General features: G+C 36.9%; 1 protein-coding gene across 6 annotated transcripts in view; it reads right to left on the bottom strand.

Annotated features, from left to right (window-relative positions):
* The window catches only part of LOC310903636 (uncharacterized protein), a 503,466-nt gene that overhangs the window by 310,776 nt on the left and 171,899 nt on the right, over positions 1 to 20,791 (bottom strand). Inside the window, exon 7 of one of the 6 annotated variants that reach the window (XM_083847242.1) lies at positions 11,333 to 11,398. The exons of the other annotated variants lie outside the window; for them this stretch is intronic. Within the exon in view, the coding sequence (XP_083703368.1) occupies positions 11,333 to 11,398 (66 nt within the window). The remainder of the gene's footprint in view (positions 1 to 11,332; positions 11,399 to 20,791) is intronic. 6 annotated transcript variants of the gene reach the window in all.

Raw genomic sequence — 20,791 nt, 5'->3', positions numbered from 1 at the left:
ATAAAAGATCACTAGTGGCTTACACGTTCAGGGAATAATTTCATATAGGAAAAGAAGAAGGTGTGTCATAGTTACCTGTCACTGTATGGTGGCTGTACTATGCACAATACTAGAAGAAGCAACTAGGGATCTATGCTTCACAAAGAGTCTTCTACTCCTTGCCAACTTCACATTTAATTGCCTTCAAAGTTCCTCAGTACAGACTTATATTCACCTCATGAAAATGTGCTGGCTCTTGACACATGAAGACAACAATATAGAGAAACTGTGCATAACATTGCATGGTAAGGTGTAAGAGGACCAAATCAAAGTAGGACATCTTCTAGGCTTAATCTCAAAGGAACAGAATTGGCTCCTTTTGTTCTGTCAGTCCTCTGGCTTTGGCCTCTGTCACCTTCTCTGCAATCACATCAATCACCAGGACAGCCTAGCAAACAAGGGAAGTAATAGAATCATCAGATCAAAATAAGCCAAAAGTATTAGCAATAGCCAGATCACTCATCAGATCACAGTAATAATCCAGTAATAATCCAAACTCTGCAATTTGCATTTTGTATTACTTGCTAATTGCCGTTATTTATTTCTTCCTCCCTCAAACTCCAAAATGCTTGATCCTATCACCAAAACAGACACAGACAGTTCTCATGATGTCCTGAATTCCTACTCTCTAACTTTCAGGTTAGATTTCTTGTCACCAAGATTTTCTTTCAAAGAAACTGAAGAAGTAGTAAAACTCATAGAAAAATCACTAAGAAAAAGAAGGCTTACAAAAATGCAAATAAATGCTCTGAGGTAAAGAATGAGAGGAAAAATAAGATAAGAAGAATGAGAGCTTGCAGTAACGGAGCGAATGAGGTGATAGCAAAGGAGCATAAAATGAACATGGAGAGAGGTTAATGACAGAAAAGAACTGGGTTTTGGCTTGCACTCCATACAGCTGAGTTTGGCTACTACTGATGCCAAAATAGTGGCTTAAACGTTGGCTTCTGTTATGAGGGGAGAGTCAAGCCCCTGCCTGAGCCTAGAAAACTTTTACAAGGACCATAAGGTTTTGAGGTTTCCTTCTATGCATGAAGTCAGCGTCACTCTCTGCTGGAAAGATGCAGAGTTCCCTTGAGGGGTGTAGGGAAGAGAAGATGCTTCCTAGCACTCAAAAGCAGAAGAAAGAAAGGCACAAAAGTGTCACTACGCAGCTTTTTCAATTAACTTGGATATGAGACTGCTAGAAAGTGAATAATCAAAGCATATGTTGTAACCACAACATTTCCAAAACAATGTAAATGAAAAATATTATACCAAAATATTACACCAGCTCCTATCACAAATGCTTGTATTACAGTGAAAGGGTACCTTTTTCAAGAATATGCTATCTTTTAAAAATGCGTGATGTTTATTTGTTAATACTGAACCTAAAAGCAATCTCTAGTTATAAATTAAAGGCTCTCATGAAAACTCTGATTCGTTTTCTTATTCCATGGAGTACAATAGCATTCATTTAAAAAGTATAGACTTAAAGCAATATTGCTGATCAAATATAATATATTGCATTAGAAATAAATTCCATATTAAAATAGGGACTTTTACTACAGAATTACATTTTTAACTTTTTTTTTTTTAATAAATTACTGAAACTTTTGCACTATGAAAGCTCTCAGGAAAAATTAATGGTTTTGTTTTGCAAATTAATTTAGATATTAAAAAATTATATTTTCAACCAAGATCTCAGTTACTCAGATTAAATATTAACCAAAAGCTGTCTTCTGCTTAAATAGAATTTAGCCTTTGAAGTGTTTTTATTAATCTCTTCTGATGTAGGTGCTTGAAATTCTATGAAAGTGCTGCTGCTACCAGTTCTGTGCATCACTTACTGTAATTTATTTTCAGAACATAATTCTATTTATAAATGAAAATCCTATTAAAAGAAGACAAGAAAAATTAGTCCTAGACTTTGCATTGGTAGAGTAGAAACAAAATGAGCGGCCTAACCTGAAGTGACATTTACAAATTACCTGTTAATTTAAACTGGGTTGAAGGATGACAGAGTTTAGTCAGACTGACAGGAAGTACCGAAGGAATGACAGTTGGGCCTGTAGTGGCCGTACAGCTCCCACAGCAAGCACGTTCCTCTATGTTCTCAGGGAAGAAGCCTCCCTTGTAGTAAATAATATATTTGTAAAAATATTTACTTCATGGCAGCCCAGTGAGTGAACATCTTACGGAGCTGAAAACCCCTCTCTCTTTTTATTCTTATTTTTAGTAGGGATAAGAGCTGCTTTAAGACGGCCACTTGCCTTTAGTCACATGGTTGATTCATCACCACCCCCTAAAGCTAAACCACATGATTTTCTTAATGAAAATGAGACAAGAAGTGACAAGGCTTGTATCCTTTAGTTGCTTCAGGATAACATTTATGCCCTGAGACCACTTCCTTTGTTCAGTAGACATTCTTTGAATGGACACAACTGCGTATCAAGGCTATGCAGTGCCAAATATTTACAAAGATAACAATAGTTGCACTCACTCCACTTATAAATAGTACTGACAACACTCAAAATCAAGTGCTAAGAGTTTCAATATTTATTCACTTTTGAAAGCCAAAATGTTGTTTGAAGGAAGAGGCTCAAGTGTCTTACACTTTAACATCAAACACTTTCCAAGTGTCCAGAATTTTATAAAATATTTTAATAAAATCTTTAAGCTTTCAAGGGAATATTTGGAAGTCTTAAAATAATCTAATGATAATTATTTAAGAATCTGTCCCTTTAATGACTATCAGGAAAGGAGCATAACACAGCTATTGTAGCTCGTTTCTGCAGGAGAGCACCATATATATGCAAAGAGAAAAGCAGACTATAGTTAGATAACTAAGCCCACATACAAGACGTTCTTGTGCATACTCAATAAAGAGTGGTTTAATATTTTTAAACAGTGAACTGTATTTTATATACATATAGAAATTACTGAACATGAATGTGAAGCGTTATATCATGATTTAGGGATCTCACAAACCATATGCATATTTCATTCACCAGGCACCCATTGACCTGGCAGCCGTGACCTCCCCACTCAAGTCTGATCCACATTGCCATACGCAGTCCAGAGGTCACTCTGTAACAAAGGAAGTTGTATGCATTATGCACACTCTGTTTCTTGAATAAATCGTCTCTTGCTCTTGGGGTAGATAACCTGAGCTGATACAATGCAGCTGGGTATAACTATAAAGGTATCTATCAATTCTCAAAAACTACTCTGCCCCCATGAACATCAGCATACTTATAGGTACAAAACAAATGGTACTTGGATATCATATTTATGTTCCTAAACAAAGGCATGAATTCCCATAATCTATTTCAACAAAATTTACAAGTCCCTTGTTTTAATACCATTTCTAGAAACCTTGCTCTCAAAATTGATTTTCAAAACACTAAAAGATCAAACAGAGCCAAGTTTATGACACCAAACAACGTTAGGTGGTGTGGAAGACTTGTGGGTACCATCATTTTGCAATAGACTTTTTAAATGTAATTCATTTCTAATTTTTAATCTTAGCACAAGACAACTGATTTTTTTCTCTTTTTTTTTTTTTAATAATGACTTGACAGTGATGTAATTTTACACCTACTGTACAAAAGATTTTCCTTATTTAATAGAAGAGTATAAATTCTGGAAGCAGAGAAAGATCTTATTATTATGGAAGAATAGTAAAATAAGATCTACAGTACCATTATTTTTGAAATTAGACATTGTACCTTAGTCAAAAGATCCAAATATAGACCACATTCTGGTCTGTAGTATGTCACTGATGAAAAATGGTCCTCAAGTTCTACTTAAAGAGTTCAGGAGGACACAATTAATATTTTGATTTCTCTCACGAAAAAAGAAACTACTGCAACAGATAAAAGTTTTGAAGCTCTAATGGCAGTGGGAGACCCATATACCTTTGGGGAGATTGTCTTCAATTCTTCAATTTAGGATTGGAGATAGAATTAATATACATTTTATTAATTCTCTCCCATAGATCTTTGGCCAGAAAACCATGTATACTTCTTTGGCCAATCACAATTACTCCTCCAGGCTTCTGAAGTGTTTCTGTACTGTAAGACTGATATCCTTGCCCTTATATAGTATATCAAGGGCATATGATAATGATAACGATCAATGTTATTTTAACACTGCACAAAGGCCAGGAAGTCAAGGCCATTTCTTCATTAGGAAAGAGGACTATTGATTATTAACTAGAGACTGGCTAGAAATGAAGAAATTAATAGGTAGATTACCCATCTACCAATTACCTGCAAAGTCTTAGTAAGGTATTTGGGATGCAAATTAATTACACACAGTGTTGGTGGTGGTGGAGGTGGACTTGTGTATTATTCAGTGCCATTACTTCAATTGGATGTATTATAGGAAAGGGAATTCTGGGCTATAGTTGCAGCAAATGAAATGAAAGAGGTTACTTGTTAGTTTAGTAATGTCGTGTCTACACATTCAAACCATCACACGAAAAGTTTTGTAGTTTCTCAGAGCTAACCTTCAGCAGACAGAGCTAATATAGTTGTGCCTTAAGAGTCATTACATGTTAGACAGTGACTGAATAGTATAAAATGCTCTACTAGGAGCGTTTGACCTCTTCTGAGTAACTCTAACCACAGAGTTCACAGTATATGTACTTACCTTACACTGTCTGCCCAGAGAATCCCCTATATGTTTCTATAATTGAAAGAGCTAATCATCTTCTGCATGCTCAGAAAATATAAAATTCACTGCTGTCTGTTGTTGTTTTTTTCTTTCAATTACAGAAATTCATACCTTTCATTTTTTGTTTGTTTTTAATTGACTCTTTTTTACTGAATTTTAGAAGTTAATTCTGATGCCTCAGCAGAAAAAAAAATAAAGTAAGAGTTACAAGACATTTTGCAGCTGAGACTGCTGCTTCAGGAGGTCATGTCACTAGATATGAAGTAATTCATGTAGGACTCTAACCATCATCCTGAATTCCCTGATTTCTGTTACCCGAGGGAAAATGTCAGCAAAAGAGCCATGTGTCTGAATGATGTCAGGAGACTGTCTTTTTCTAACTTTATTTGCTAAACAGTCAACCATCTTTGGAAAAAGCTCCCAGAAGTTTTTGAATATTATTCAACATCCTAAAAATATTACTGTATACTTTATGTAGACAGCTAACTGTATTTTCTTCACTGACCTTTATTTTAAGACAGAATTTAAATTGTCAGAATCCTTTACTATACAAATATGGCTTTCTCTCCCTCTGAGCATCATAAAGAAAAACATTGTTTTGGTTGTCCCCCTAAAATATTTTTTCTAGCTTTACCACAGTTATAGGACTTTAAGGAGGAATTAATTAAGAACAATCCTTTGGCCTGTGTTTCAAATCCAGTCCTGGAACTTATGAAAATGGGTAGAAGCATGAAAATTTTATTCCTTAGAATTCTGTGTCTGTTAGTGACGAGACCTCTTGAAGAGCACTTCAGTGTTTTCAGTCTGCCAGGTAGACATTAGTCGAACACTTACTCTTACTTAATCTCTTACTTCCTTACTGGCATCACACTTGGAGGGTAAAAGTGATTTAGATTCTTAAATCCATTCTATAAGTGCCACTGGAATTCCTAAAAATCATTGTTTTGTCGCGACACATTCATAAAGGCCCCTAAGTTTCTACTGATAACAAGGCTGAGAACTGCTTAAACCTGACCATGTGAAGCAACTTGGTGACTGACCCACACTTAGACCTGACAGCCTTCAAAAATTAGACACCTATCCATCCTCTTAACAGAGTTCATCAGGTAGCGGTCCATAAGGCAATGCCAACTGCCACACAGAACGCACCAGGCTGGAGGTTCCGTGCTATGGTCACTCAGCCCAGTAAATCCGGCCAGTGCTGTAATGCTCAGGACAAACTCCCTGGTCTGATTTGGAGCAATGACTCAACTTACATCTCCCTCTTCCCAGGCTATATAAGATCCTCAGAGGTAAGTCTTGCTCATTGTTTCTCATTGCGGATGTTCTATTTTGTTTAAACTACTCAAACATCCTTTGAGACAAAGGAAGAGGGAGGATGTCTATAAGCTGGCAGGCAGAACAACCTCTATGAAACTCAAATATTCCTTACTTCACAAGAGTTTCTCCTTTCTGACACAGCACCTATTTACTGTGACTACAAAGCATAGCATTAAAGCAGTATCAGCATCAGAAAAAAAAAAAAAAGAAAAAAACTACCTCCCCTTAGCAAACATTTGATGAAATCACTGATAGAGTGGGGACAGATCTCCAGAACACATATCATCACGAGGGCAACACAGAAGAAGCAGAAAAAACAGCAAGGCATGTTCTGCCTAAAAAGAACAAGGCTACCAGCTGCATAATTAGACTGGACAACCAAACCAAAGGTCTGGAGTGACGCTCCAGAGGTGCACTGAAAGTGAAGAAAGTTGGATGGAATTATTAATTATTATATTATTATAAGCATAATACCCACAAGCCTGGGCTTACACTTCACGGATGAAGAGCACAAGAAATACACAAAAGGGAAGGGAAGGATGTACAAGAAACAAGGTATCAACAATAGCTTGTCCATTATTTTCCCATCTTCTCTTTTTACAGAGGTAACTTTAAAATGGTGCAAAAGACAAAACGACATTTCTGGGACAATGGCGGAGTATTTTAACCTACTATTCATGCAAACTTAGGGTTATTACTGTGATTGCTAAAATTAAAATTGAGATTATTTCTTTCAAAGATTCTTTTAAAGAATTTTTTGTTCTCCGTTCTTTGCTCAGTCAGTGCTTGTAGGAATGCAACTGTTGCCCAGTAAGGGCAGTCAGCAAGAGCACTTCATTCTAACTAGCTTATTTACAGGAGGCTCAGACAGATGGATTTGCTAATTTCCAAAGGAATCTTTAGGTTCTTGAACCAGATCCTTGCTGCTGATGATAACACACGCCAGAAAGGCTATAAATGTTTTATTCCCACTTGAACATGTGAAACATCTGGGGAACGTTTCCAGCTTTGACAATAGTTTCATGCTGTTACAACTTCAGCCTCCACTACCACGGCCACTTTCAGTAGGTTCTTTCTAGCCTGCAGGGACAGGGGACCAGAAGTGGCAGTGGCTGGTAGGACTTGCACCATGTGTAAACTTGCTGGTTCTTTCTTTCCAGACTGTGAGTCATTCGTATTTATTCCTAGGAGGCCCTTTGTCCAAATCTTTAGACAGATGACCAAGGCAAGACCAAGGCATCTATACCTAAGATCTTTGAGGAATTCTTTTATAAGAAAATTTAGTTCAAACCCTATTGAGTTTAAATTCCACCATGCCAGAGTGAACCAGGTGTTCTGTGGTCTGGACAACCAAACACTTACTCATCCGTTGCTTTCCCTTTCATTGTCCTCATTAATCATATTTGGTTGCTTCTATAATAGAAAGCAGACACACAGAAAGTAAGCAGTATTAGCAGAAGTCCCCTATCCTCTTTCTTATGGGAAAGGGATAAAATAAACATCTATTACTGATACTATTTGTATTCCTTTTTTGAACAGTAAAATTTTAAGATGAAAATCCTGGCAACTTCCATGAACCTCAGTTAAGTCTAAACTGGGAGAAGTGGTTAATATAAGAGGGTCTGGGGTACTTATTGAAAACCCTAGGGCCCTTACGGGATAGACTCAGGCCAAGATATGCAGTCTAGAAGAGCTCTTCTGGCTTTGCTCTGATTAAGATAGTATCTAAGTAAATAAATATTCTTACCACCATGGGCCTTAGGGAATGAATAACTGGTCTTATAGCCATAGTAAAGGCTCTTAGGACTATGCACTGGCCAAACACCATTACTGCAGACAGATTCAGTGCCCCTTTCCAAGACAGCCTGAAGGATTTCCTAGAGCTTAAATGAAAATGCTAAGGAAGTAGTTGTTTATACTTCCTGTAGTTTTTGAAAGATAGCCATAAAAAGGACTTTGATCTTTAAATGAAAATGGATAGTATCCAAAATGCACCCAGGGACCAAATCTACAGAATGACTACAGAATCCCGGGAGAGTTTCTTTAGTGGGTATATCCTTTCCAGTTCAAGGCTTCTGTTCTCTGGTACGGTCAGTTAATTCATTTATCTTAAGTGCTGACTGGCATACGAGATACACTTGGTACACTAGATAGAAATAAATACATAAAATTTTAGCTCCCTTAATTTTACCAGACAGATTTAATAAATGCACATAACTAATGGGTATATAATGACTTCCCTAAACTCCTACTTGTAGATCATGCATTCTATTTCCCAGTACATCTTTTTCCCCATGAAAAATTAAATTGGAAAGTCAACAAGAGAGAAATCATATCGGGGACATTTTCAATCCATCCATTTACATTTTCACTCTTTGCAGAATGTGGATAGTGTATTTTTATGGCATGTTTGGTTGCTATTCAAAACATTTTTTTTATTGAATAGCAAAATTATTAGATGAGTAGAATCCTGTATGCATAATAAGAGCACAATTTAAAGCTGTCCCTAGGCTAATTTATGAAGCACTAAATCAATTGGAAAAGTTTTCACTTTTTCTTAAAGAGGCACAAGGTTGCTTTTTCAGTTGGTTTCATCCGTTTTCATGGTCTGTGCATTGATCATAGCCTGGTACAGTTAGCCAAATGCATATGGGAAAAGAACTGTCTGAGGGATAAAACTAATGATATATGCACTCTTTGTCAGTTTGTTTCTCTTCCCTTTCTAAATGAATTTCCCGTTAACTAGTGCACAAGTCATTACTGAATAAGGCTCACAGGCACCGACCAATGTGCAGGAGAATACAATTAATGCAAAGGAATTTTGAAAATAGATACTTGTGATTGCACTAGGTCAAGGCTTGTAAGTCAGCCTAGCAAAATATGTGAAATACTTTTCATCATATCCCAGCAAGGATGTGTAAGCGTATTAAGTTTCCAGTAAAATACCAAAAAACATGCATTCCAAAGTAGGCATTGCTAATGTCAGTATGTGAAAGTAATAGTGATATCTAATGCATACACACAGATCTCAAAGCACATTACAAAAGCTAGCAAGTATCATTCCCAATTATATTGATGGAACCACACAGATGGTGAATCTTCCTAGATCCTCCAGCAACAGACAAAAACAAAATCCAAGGCTCTTGCCTAGATCAGCATATTGCAGGACCATGTTGCCTCCTCCTCTCATTTTGTGAGATACTGCTTTAGCCTTGGCATTTCTAATTTACAAGCAGAAACATATTCTGAAGTGATGTTTCATCCACAGATGATTGCAGTTGCTGGACTTTCCCAGTCCAAGGGTTCTCTGAGGGGAAATGGTTTGTAGCTCATATACCACCCTCCAGATAGCCTTCTGAAGACCTTTTGTCCTAGTTCCATGCGTAAGAAGTTATACAGAGAAATCACTGTAGTAGCAGGACCTACCTGACATTTCTGGCTTGACTAATATGCACACTAATTTCAGACAAGTATGAAGCTCTTCTCGGGAAAGAAGAGAAAAAGACAGTAAAAATTTCAACTCTTTGGGGGCTATTCTGACACTGTAGTCATTGACTGAGAAATCAAGAGGATGTTTATTGCTATGTTTTAGTTGTTTTCATGTTTGATTTAAAATGTAATTTGTTGCATTATTATGTACTCTCATCCTGGGACTTTTAATTAGACACGTTTTGGAAATTCAAAGTTTAAGCACATTCTCTGTTAAATTGATAACAATTAAATCCTAAACCGGTAAAATGGACCTAATTTTATCCAGCAGAATTGCACTATGAATTCATAGTTAGTCTTTGATTTTCTGTTCATGTTTAATGCCTCTCCATAGCTAAAGAGAACCTAAGGATTTGCATATATGTATTTTTGTCCTCCAAAAGGGCAAATTGCATCTCCTGTTCATGTAACTGGCATGAGTGCTGCATTCCCCTACATGACATAGTTTAAAGGGTATAATTAGCAAAACATAGTCCTTTCTTGTCTGCCACCATCTGAGGCTGAAAGGCAGAATATTCTATTCTTAAATTAGTGTTGACAATAGCCAGAATAGCTTGAACTTCCTCATACATCCTGTCTATAGGTAGCCACCTTTCCAATACAGGATTTTTCACACCTGTTATCTATATGGAAAAATGTAAAATCCCATTCTTAGATATATGATTTGGACTTTCAGCACACTGCAGCATTTTAGGTTCATGAAATTGAAATAAACATATAGTATTTCCATTCGGCATGGATAACATTACTCCACTGTTATTTTCATCTGAAAGAAAGCTGCAGTTATTTTTTGGCTAGTTCACCACCTCAGGCATGATACTCTCCTCTTCTCAGCCCCATTATATCCATACCGAAAGCTATTGAATCAGCTGAGCTTTGTTTAGCACTCACTCAGAGCAATGTTTCAATTGCTCTGAAAAATCTCTTCCAAGATGCTTTGCCCTAAACTCTCCGTAATCAGAACATGCACAGAAAACTATGATATAAAAGTGCTTAACACTGCAATATGCACTCAAATATCTCAGCAGTCTGAAACTGTATGTGTACATTTAGTTGTTTTTTTAAGGTAGCTGTTGAAAGCCTCAGGCAGCATATTTGGACTGGGTGAACAGTCAGGGTCATATGGAAGACTTTACTGAAAAGTTATGCTTGGTTTCACCAAAAGAGAAGGCAACCAGGACAGACAGAACTTATCATAGGATTTAATGGCCTCAGCATGCCATTCAAGTGACATTGAGGAGGTGTGACATCTATTCCACAGGCTGGAGATGCAATGGGCAGGGAGAGAAATGTTCCCTTAATTCTGCAGACATACATAGAGTTTATTTTACCAGTCAGAAATAATTGGGTTCTGTGAAGGTAAAAGACAACCAACACACATGCATTACTTTAAAGGCCACTAAACCCTTTCTGAGGTCATAAGCACTGCATCTGCCTCATGCTGGCCTCATTTGCGTGACTGAAATTCACCCCCAAATACACCACACAAGATACTGCAGAAATCCTGTGCTTGCGAGAGGTAAAAAAAGGACTGTTGGTAATGTTTTATTAAAGTCTTATAGTTCTGAACTAGTGTGGAGCCATTTTATAAGTGTTGGCAATATCCTCATGAATACCTGTGACAAGTGCCATTAACATAAAATACAAAGTGGAATTTGGCATGATGAGATATTTAAAATTTAGACATGCACTTGCCACATTTAAAAATGTACTTCATAGATATATTTTTAAACTGTATATTTTTTAAAAAACAAGCCAATTCAATGCCTTATATTTTGAGTTTTAATTCCAATCAAGCTAATTTCTAGTCATCACAAACACATACCTGCCAGTAATGAAGGTTGTTTAATTAGGTCCAGATAAAATAGCTCCAATTCTGTTTCTGATCCACCTGTCAAAGCAAATCAGTCTTTTACATGACTTTAAAAAAAACAAATTAGACTAGCTGATGATTTTTTGAATATTCAAGTAGACACACTGAAGATAAATCCAAACAGAACTTGTGACTGAACAAAAGCCTGGAACGTGACCCCAAAGATGAAGCGATCTTGTTCTGCCGGAAGCAGATTTGCAAGCTTGGTATTTCAGGATTATGAAGTCAAGGACAGGGTGCTAAATAGCAGTGTCTTCCACAGCTTAAGGCAAGGTAACATTCCAATGCTATGTAAAATTAAACACAAATAACAATGCTAAAGGTCCTACTTGAAGCCCCAAAGCCAGGTGATTTCAGAACAGACATGTCCAACTCTTGCCATTACAGCTATATGGGGAAAAAAAAGCTTTGTTGTTTGTGCTACTATTACAGAAACTAGTAGATAATCTAAAAGGGCTGATAGGGTTGAATGTTAAAAATATTTTCTTTTTCATTGGTTTCTATGATGGACTAGTAGTCCAAATACATTACTGGTAGGCAGATATCAACGTAAATTGACCATCACAATTGGCATTATTTGATGTATCAGATCTTAATTAGAACTACTCAGCACAGCTCCAAGAGATGATCACTAATAATTGCTTACTACTATAGACGCTCTACCAACAACTTACAAAAGTGTAGGAGTAGGCACAAACGCTAGGCAGCAGACTAAAGAGAAAATACTGATTAAAAAGCACCACTCAGACACACACTGTTAACATCTAGAACACAAAAAAGGTAATTCAAATTTTAGTACGGAAAATATCTACTAGGCTTTGGGTAAGCCCACATCTCCTTGCTGCTTCTCTGCTTACTGTGTATTCACTCCATTAAGTGAGAACTCACCAAAAACGTCAGGATTTCACACAGTTGCTCCTATTTGAGCATACCATTTATTGTGCTGGGATGATTCTTCTCTCATTCTTTGATTGTCTTCAAAGTGGTTCTACTGATGTTACTTATCAGAGCACTGACTTCTCTAGCCAATTATACATACAGTATTGGCAATTCTTGTGCCTTCTAAAAGATACACTTGTTCATTTTGATTGATTTACAATGCATGAATAAAGTGGCTTGCTCTTTTCTTCTGTTTGGCATTCTAAGGACCATCGTCATTTCATGTTTAATTTGTTTAGACTGGGCATTTTTTGATTTGGCTTTCCAAATTCAGTGCTAATGGTCTGATTTTATCCGATGTCTACATCAACTTCTTACCTTGTGCAGACAACTTCTGTAAAGGAGTTATGGTAGCAATGGGGCACAGTTGTCACTGCTGTACCATTATCCACAATGTTTGTTTTGTGTTTTTTTTTTTTAATTCTTTTCTCTATGAATAAAATTCTGACCCAGTAAAGTCAATCAGAGTACTTCCATTTTCCCCTATCAATTCATATGAGAGAAAGTTATGCATATCAAAGTCTCAAAATACATTTATGTTTGTTTCATTACAGCTTCTCCATTTCATTGTGAAGAAATGTGTCCTTTTAGATGATGAGATCTGATGTGCATCTCACAACCTTATGTTGTGAAAATGACAAGGCATTAACTTTTTCTGCCTATTTATGGCAAACATTTTCACAAGTTCTCCTTGAAATGAGTATATGACTTGTCTTCATCCCCAGCTTATTTTGCTCAAGGTACCATGGGAATGAATTAGGATCATGAGTCAGAGGATGAGATTTTTTTTTTTAATGTCGTTAGGTCTCAGCCTGGGGAAGACCTACGTATGGTTGCCTTGTTTGCCAAATTAGGGAGCAGACTTCCTAAGTGATTCATACTCGCTTGCTCTGCCTGGAAGACATGCTGCTCTTTCTAGTAGTGGATGCCATGTTATAAGCCACATGGCTGTTAAAAAGCATTATGCTTTAACCTGGGCATTTGCACACAATTCAATCATCACCTATATGCTTGATATTAATTATACGCTGTTTCCAAAAGACTTTCAGATTCTTGCCTTTTGTTTATGATTGTCACCTCCACCATACTTAAACTGAATTGTGTTCAGCTATTCCATTTATGTACTTTTTTGTCTCTAGATAGAAGCAGTTGGGTAACGATATTTGTTTCAAATACAGATGCTGCCCTGTTTCCAAATATAACATATAATAGTGCTGTTTGGGCCTGCAGAAACTCATGACATCTTCCTGCAACATAATAAAATGTTCTTCTTGCTCAAGAGAGAATACAGTCCGAGGTGAATAGAAGTCCATTGTGAGCCTACAGAAAGGAACATGAATGGTTTCCTTGATCCCTGCTTAGGATATTCCACATACAAATTAGTGACAACACATAGCAGTACTGATAAAGGCTAAAAACTACAGAAACCTGGTATGTGGCTTTTTTTTTTAAAAAAAAAAAAAAAAAAACAAAAACAGAATCATTCACTGCATGGTCATCACCACTTCTTTGCAAGACCTGAAATCTGGGTTAGAGGTCTGAAGTGCATGGCCAAAAGTTAGCCAATGGTAGATTATTGATGCTCACATTTTGCTCCATGACATCAGCTATATGACCTAGAACGGCTCTTATCATAAGGAGCAACAAGAACCTCATGGGATGGCACTAATGCTATTGGCATTTGACCAGTCTAAACTGGCAGATACAAGTAGCATGTTTGTGTATTTGAGCTCCATTTACTACAAAATCTGTTAGCTTTCCAACAGTGTTCAGGACTGTGTTAATTTCTCCTTTCTCTGAAGTCACGAAGGAGCTCATAGCTGCACCTGCTTCTGCGCAGGTAGTGGAGAGTTACAGACAGCCTGCCTTCCTTAGGTGTTTTGCATCGTTTGTTTGTAGTGTGATACACTTGCTTACCCCATCAGCACTGATTTTCCACCTCTTTGTGATTTTGTGCACTCCAAGTAATTTTTGTATCATCTCTCACCTAGCCTTAGTATTTCTGGCACAGTACTTCACCAATTAAATACCCTCCATCACCACAAAACTCACTCAGCTTGTCAGTGCTTATCTGCGTTGAAAAGGGAAAAAGTAAAAAACAACACAGGATTGTCTTACATCACAAGCCTACCTCTCCAGTGCACTCAAATTCATGCCATTAAAATGTGCTTTTAACAAGCCAGTAAGTATTGCACCTTTTTCCCCAGCTACAGAGAGCAGGGAGGTGAGGCACTTCTCTGTGTAAAATGGCACACACATTTTGTAGATCTCATGTTCTAATGCTATTAGCTCAAAAGATTGAATTAAATAGAGAAAGGTTAATGAAAGGTTTCAGTCATGATTGCAGTGACCATGATGAAGCAAAGGGGCAAGAGAAATGGCAGCTTTAACAATTAAACTCCCTCAACACATTCCTTTTAACACGACTGCCATAACACAGTGAAATGCCACAGTTAATCAGATCACACTCACTGCTAACACTCCACGATAAGAAGTTGTTGTGACTTCCCCTGACGGGATGTTCTACGAGATGATCATGCTCTTCATTAATCCTTAATAACAGCAGTGTATTTTAGATGCGATACAAATAAGGATCCTTAATTGTTTATAAATATAGTACTTATTTTGTTCACTCTGATATTTTAAAATAGTTTTATAGAAGTAAAACCAACTCCTTATTCCCCTGTAAATCTCTGTTCTATTGCTGCCCACACCTAGCAGACACATTGTGCCATACAGAAGTTTCTGATAAATACTGGAAGTACTTCTCTCACCTCAACAAATGCCAAAAGCAAGCCTGGCACTACAGAGTCAGTTAATATATCTTTTTGCTTCAACTACTTATTTCTCTGACTCTATTAAGTTGTAGGCAAACATCTGAGTAGTCGAGCCTCCCACAGGGTCTCATCACATTCTAGGATTGGCCCCTTCTACATGTCAATAAAGTTCAATTGCAAAATATTTATAGTGTTAGCATATTTCAGAGGAATAAATGATCCTATAAACGGCCCACTTTTTGCTGTAGTATGTTCTGAAGTCCTTGAGGAGAAAAGGAGACAAAGAAGCCCAGGCTTGCAGAGAGAGTAAGACAATATTGGCCAGCAATAACGGCATGAGATGTGTATGTATGAGACCCTAGTTCAAGTCACTGTTTCCTCTGTGCCTTTGCCAAGTGAGTGAGATTATCTCTATGCAACAGGGTTAAGAGCACTTAAAACTACAACTCCAGGGTATTTCAAGGTTAAGCAATTAAAAGACTTTGGCACATTTAGATATTTGAGTAACAAAAACACCCCAAAGGAAACTGCAAGTCAACTGAAGCATCAGTGAATTAGAAGGAAGAAAAACACTTTTTTTTTCTTTTTTTTTTTTTTTCTTTCTTTACATACTACATCAAAAATACGGTGGATTACTCACACTTTCTGTCATGTCCCCACAGACTGGTTCTGGACTGTTGTCACCACAGGTGCAGCTTGATGCCACAGGTAATTCACTCTACTGAGTACCTGTTGCTCAAGGAGAAGCCTTGTTCCACCCTCTGTTCCTAGTCCCAGAGTCTGCTCCCCTCCCTCTTAGTGGCACTGCCATACTGAGTCACAGTGAGCCCATTAGGCGCTGAATTATCAGAAAGCTTTTTTTTCCTTTTTGACTAGAGTTGGCTTTCTGCTGGTTTCATGCATTGGAGCAGCTCAGCAACTGCAGGCCTGCAACGCCTGGGCAGGGCACGAGAATCAGCAGGAACTCAGGAACTCCCGAGCAGTGACAGGAGTCAGACCGTCTGCTTGTGCAACAGCAAGAGACCGGCTTCCCTGTCACATCAAACTCCAAACAGTCAAAGAAAAATGTAAATGGACGCAAGCCTGTACTGACCATGGAAGAAGCAGTTTTGCCCTCACTCCTAATATCTAGCTACTGCGTGTCCCAATCTCCTTTGGTGGACCAAAGCAGAGAATTTCTTCAAGTTAAACAGAAGCTAGCAAAAAGACACATGAAATAAAAAAAGATCTTCCCCAATCTGATTCACTATCCATCTTAAACATTTCTTTTGGCAATATCATAAAAATATTCTGAAAACAAAGATAATATGGTGTGATGTGTCAAAGAGGAGAAAATGTATTCCCATTAGCAGCAGATGGGTCAGTCACGTTTGGGGTGGAGACAGGTAAGTTACGTTAAGGCTGTGGTAGATTTAGGTGCAAAGCTTAAACTGCTGCTACTACCATCCTTGTGAGGCTACCTCCCCACAACAGAGATGTGCCATGATATGCTCCTGCTATGAACACAGGACCACGCTCCCCATTAGCCTAAAAATACTGCAGGCTATGGAGTATGGCTGCTGAGACAGGTATGTCCCAACACTGGAGCGGGGGCCTTTAAACGAGGGGCAGCGTGAATATTCTGGGGACTGTCATATCTTAAACCACTGCAGCTTAAATCTACCACAACACATTTACCAGAATCCTACAGAATTAAGAGTGGAAACAGGAATAGAATAAACAGGAATAGCAATAGGAATAATTTATGTCACTCATAGGAAGAACATCTGATAGTTTTGCTAGTCTGTCCTTCACATAGTAGATTCTTTTGTAGCTTTTACAATTTTACAGATATCAACTTGAGGAAATATAGATATCAAATTGAGGAAATATATTATAGAAAGGTTAATGAAAGGTTTTACTTATAATTGCAATGACCGTGACCTAACAGAAGGCCAAGGAACCTTGCAATTAAAAACAAATACCAAACTTTTATTTATCCCATTGCCAGAACACAAAGAAATGCCACCATTAATTATAATGCACATTGATTACTGGAAGTTGTCATGTATCCCCTTTGATGATGCAAGATGGTTGTTATGGCAATGAGATGCTACTAAAAATTCTTTGTAAGACTTAATTAGGTTATTTGTTTAAGTTGATAGCTTTTTTTTTTCCTATTCTTTTTTCTTTTCTTTGACTTCTCTCCATTTATTTTGTTGTTGCTGTTGTTTAGCTGTTTGCTTTTAAAAGGTTAGGAAAACATCTTTTAATTACTTGAGGACTTAGACTATTTATGTAAGTTATACTAGACATCTTCCTCTGCTTTTGCATGTTTTGAAACACCGAATTCCTACCCACTTGGACAGTGCCAATACTATCTCTCCACAACCAACAAAGTTATTTCTGTTATACACAGTGATTCAAAATGCGGATCAGATACTGTGTAGACGTGAAGCAGAAAATTCCCATTGAAAACTGTGGCTTGGATCTTTCTTTACCATCCTATGCCACACAGCAGGATCCCGCTTTCTTTGTTCATAAAAGCATGCACCCATAAAATAATGTATGTAATGTCTGCTGAATATTCTCTACTATTCATGAAGTTAAAATTAACTTCTTGTTTTAATTGCTTATCAGTTCCATAAGCATAATTCCCATGATTTAAGCTGCTTTCTTAGGGATCTGCTACCTTTCCATATAGAACTTCACATTTTTCTGAATTTTTACTGTTTAAAATGTATATGTATGTAAATTATTATGCATCTGAGCCTTTCACATCAGAGGTAAAGTATAAATACTAAATCAATGTGGAAAACATCATGTCTGCTTTAACTTGACTTGATTATACCTAAATATAACAAAATAAATTAGCATTCTACTCTATTTTTAGTTGTCTTCATTGTATTATACTGTATATTTGTTTAAAGTGTGTAGATTAATAACCTTCCCAACTACTTCCTGTAGTTTTATAACAAACTGAAACTTATCTTAAAAAAAAAAAAAAAATCTCATGAGAGATGAGGAAGAAAAAGTCAGATGTCTAGTACAGGTATTCCTTAACTGAAGGACAAATATGCCAGCAGCTTTGGAATACGGAGTTTAATGTTTCCCCAGAACAGAGCTACCTATTGCCAATGGTCAATTCAGCACAATTTTTCCTAAAAAAAGGCTGACAGTGTAAAACTTTCTTTTAATTTAGTTGATATTTTTGCTCATGCTTCCCATAATTTATTATTGATTACTCTCAGATTTATTACCTATATTTTAGCTAACAATTTAGTATTCAAGAGGTTTTAAAAATAAAACAGCTACAAAATGCTGCAATTCGGCAATTGTGCCAAAGACCATTTTTCTTGTCCAGGGACGTGATTGACATAGGAATGTGACTCAGGAAGAAAACATTATTAATATGAAGAAAAGTTATGACTTTTGAATGATGTTGGCTTGCCTTGTAATTCCCTGGGTTATATCTGTATTGCATATTCTGATAAGTGTACATAGATTCTCTTTACACATTTTAGCTTCTTTAATAATTTTGTTAAATGCAGAAGTGGGGAAAATAAAGACATATTATTAATAAACAAGCAATTAAACAGGTTAGGGCAACAATGCAATGCTGGTCATTCAGGAACCCTGTGCTAATTTTAATTAGCTGCTTTCCCTTGCTTTCAAATGTAATTAAAGCAGCTTAGTTGTGCTCAGTGATGCAAACCACCTTATTTAATCACTAACATTATTTCCCTGAACTATTAATGATTTTCAAAACGCTTGTTTATGCAGAATTAGAACAGTAATTATCTTACCAGTTAATTTTGTACCTTCACATTTCACACCTCGCTCAAACGTCATTCATTTACCACAGCCTTTCTGTCAAAACAAAGAAATGCTTGTTCTAAATGTGCTTCTGACTGCCAAATTGAAAGCCAAGTTTTGTAACACTAATAAAGTAGCTCCCAAGTGAAACAGGTGTAGTAATTTAGACCCTTCCTGTCTCGAGCTTGCACGTACATGCTATGTCTTTTCTTTATTAGCTTTAAAATGAGAGCTTGGTGTGCAAAATAAGCTATTTAATTCAGACTTGTGGAGCAGAATATAATCTTTAATTTAAACTAGAGCAGTAAAAAAAGGCCTTTAATTTTAACTGGCATGTGCGTGTGAATTTGAATTAATAATCCAGAAAATTGAAACTGTTTTGCTGCTGTTGCTGGATAGTGACTGTTCTTCACATGCCCTTAGTTTCTCTCACTGTTTCTCTCCCAAGTTTTGCCTAGTGCCTATTTTATGATGTTGCAGTCTTACAGAAAGAAAAGTGTTCTGAAAAAGAAATTATCAGTTCAATGAACTCTTGCAAAAATGTAGTGTTGAAAGAAATTCTTCTATCTGTATTAATTCAATTTACAAGAAGAATATAATTGGTGTATTCATTATATCTACTTTAGACAGAATTTAAATGCATTATGAATTTATACTTCTCAAATCATCAGATTTAATTTTTTTCCCTGTTACTTCTTTTAGTGTGAGTTAATAATTAATTGCGTACTTGTAAGCACAAAATACAACAGCCTCACACCCATCATGTGATTTTATCCTAACTCTTGTAAGAAAGTGGGAAATTATTACCAGGGAAATCAAGCAACTGCCCAATGTCATACAAAAGAAAACCTTTGGCAGAACTAGAAATCAAAAGAAGACAGCTCCATCTTTCAGCTGTTCTGAACAGTCTCTTAGGTCTCCCACGTTTATTCCAAGTTGTGCCATGAGTGCTAGTGATGAGCGTGTGGCAGTTCTTTTTCAGAAGATGGGTCGTGAGCTAGATGAGCAGCCTACAGGGAATCATTCTGACTCTTTCTTCCCTAGGGTCACAAATCAAACAAATAAACATCTAGCTATTCAATTCAATTCAATTAAGTTCAAAATGTCATCCACAAGATAGGAAAACAGACTAAAACACCTCCTGTGAATCAGGCCCATTGCTTATATGCTGCATATGTGGAAAGCATGGATACACAAGCATTTGGCAAGATTCCTTCTAAAAGAAGGGGACAAAAAAGAATGGATTCAATGTAATGCTTCCACCACTGACATAATCTAACAGTTGTTTTTGCAGGTAAGGTAATTGCAGACAGAGTATTAGATCTTAGCTTTTAAAGGCTCATTAATGGGATTAAATTTAAACACAAAAGAAGTGCATTTGACCTCCAATGGAGTGCTTTAAAGCATAAAGATACCCACTGAAGTGAACGGATGGCAGGACGGACACTGAAGAGTAAAACAGTATTAGTGCCTGTGTTCATTAGAGGCACTGAATCACTGCAGTCAAGATTTTAAATACCACATTGCATTTTGCAAATATTCTTCCTAAATATATTATAAATTATACAGAAGAAAGCACAGACCAATGTGCAAAAGAAACTGTTTTAGTTAAAAAGCCGTATTTCACTTAAAAGTTGCACATGCAATCTGACAAAGTAGCTATACATTAATAAATTTACATGTATTAGATATTTTCCAAAGATTCTATAAATTTGAGGCAGCTAAAATTATTTCAGGAGTTTCAGGATGCCCAAGATCCATGGTCTCCTGGCAACTAGCAATCACATGGCTGTAGAGGTTTTGGCCTACTGTTACAATGCCGTTACATGTTTGGTTGATGATTTATTCAAACCCAGTTTCCAACCTGCTGTTAGCTCCCTCATTGCTTTAATGCAGCTCG

The sequence above is a fragment of the Anser anser genome, assembly GCF_964211835.1.
Source record: "Anser anser genome assembly, chromosome: 8".
Classification (NCBI taxonomy): Eukaryota; Metazoa; Chordata; class Aves; order Anseriformes; family Anatidae; genus Anser; species Anser anser.
The sequence above is the reverse complement of the archived record's forward strand: the minus strand, read 5'-3'. Positions and strand labels throughout refer to the sequence as shown.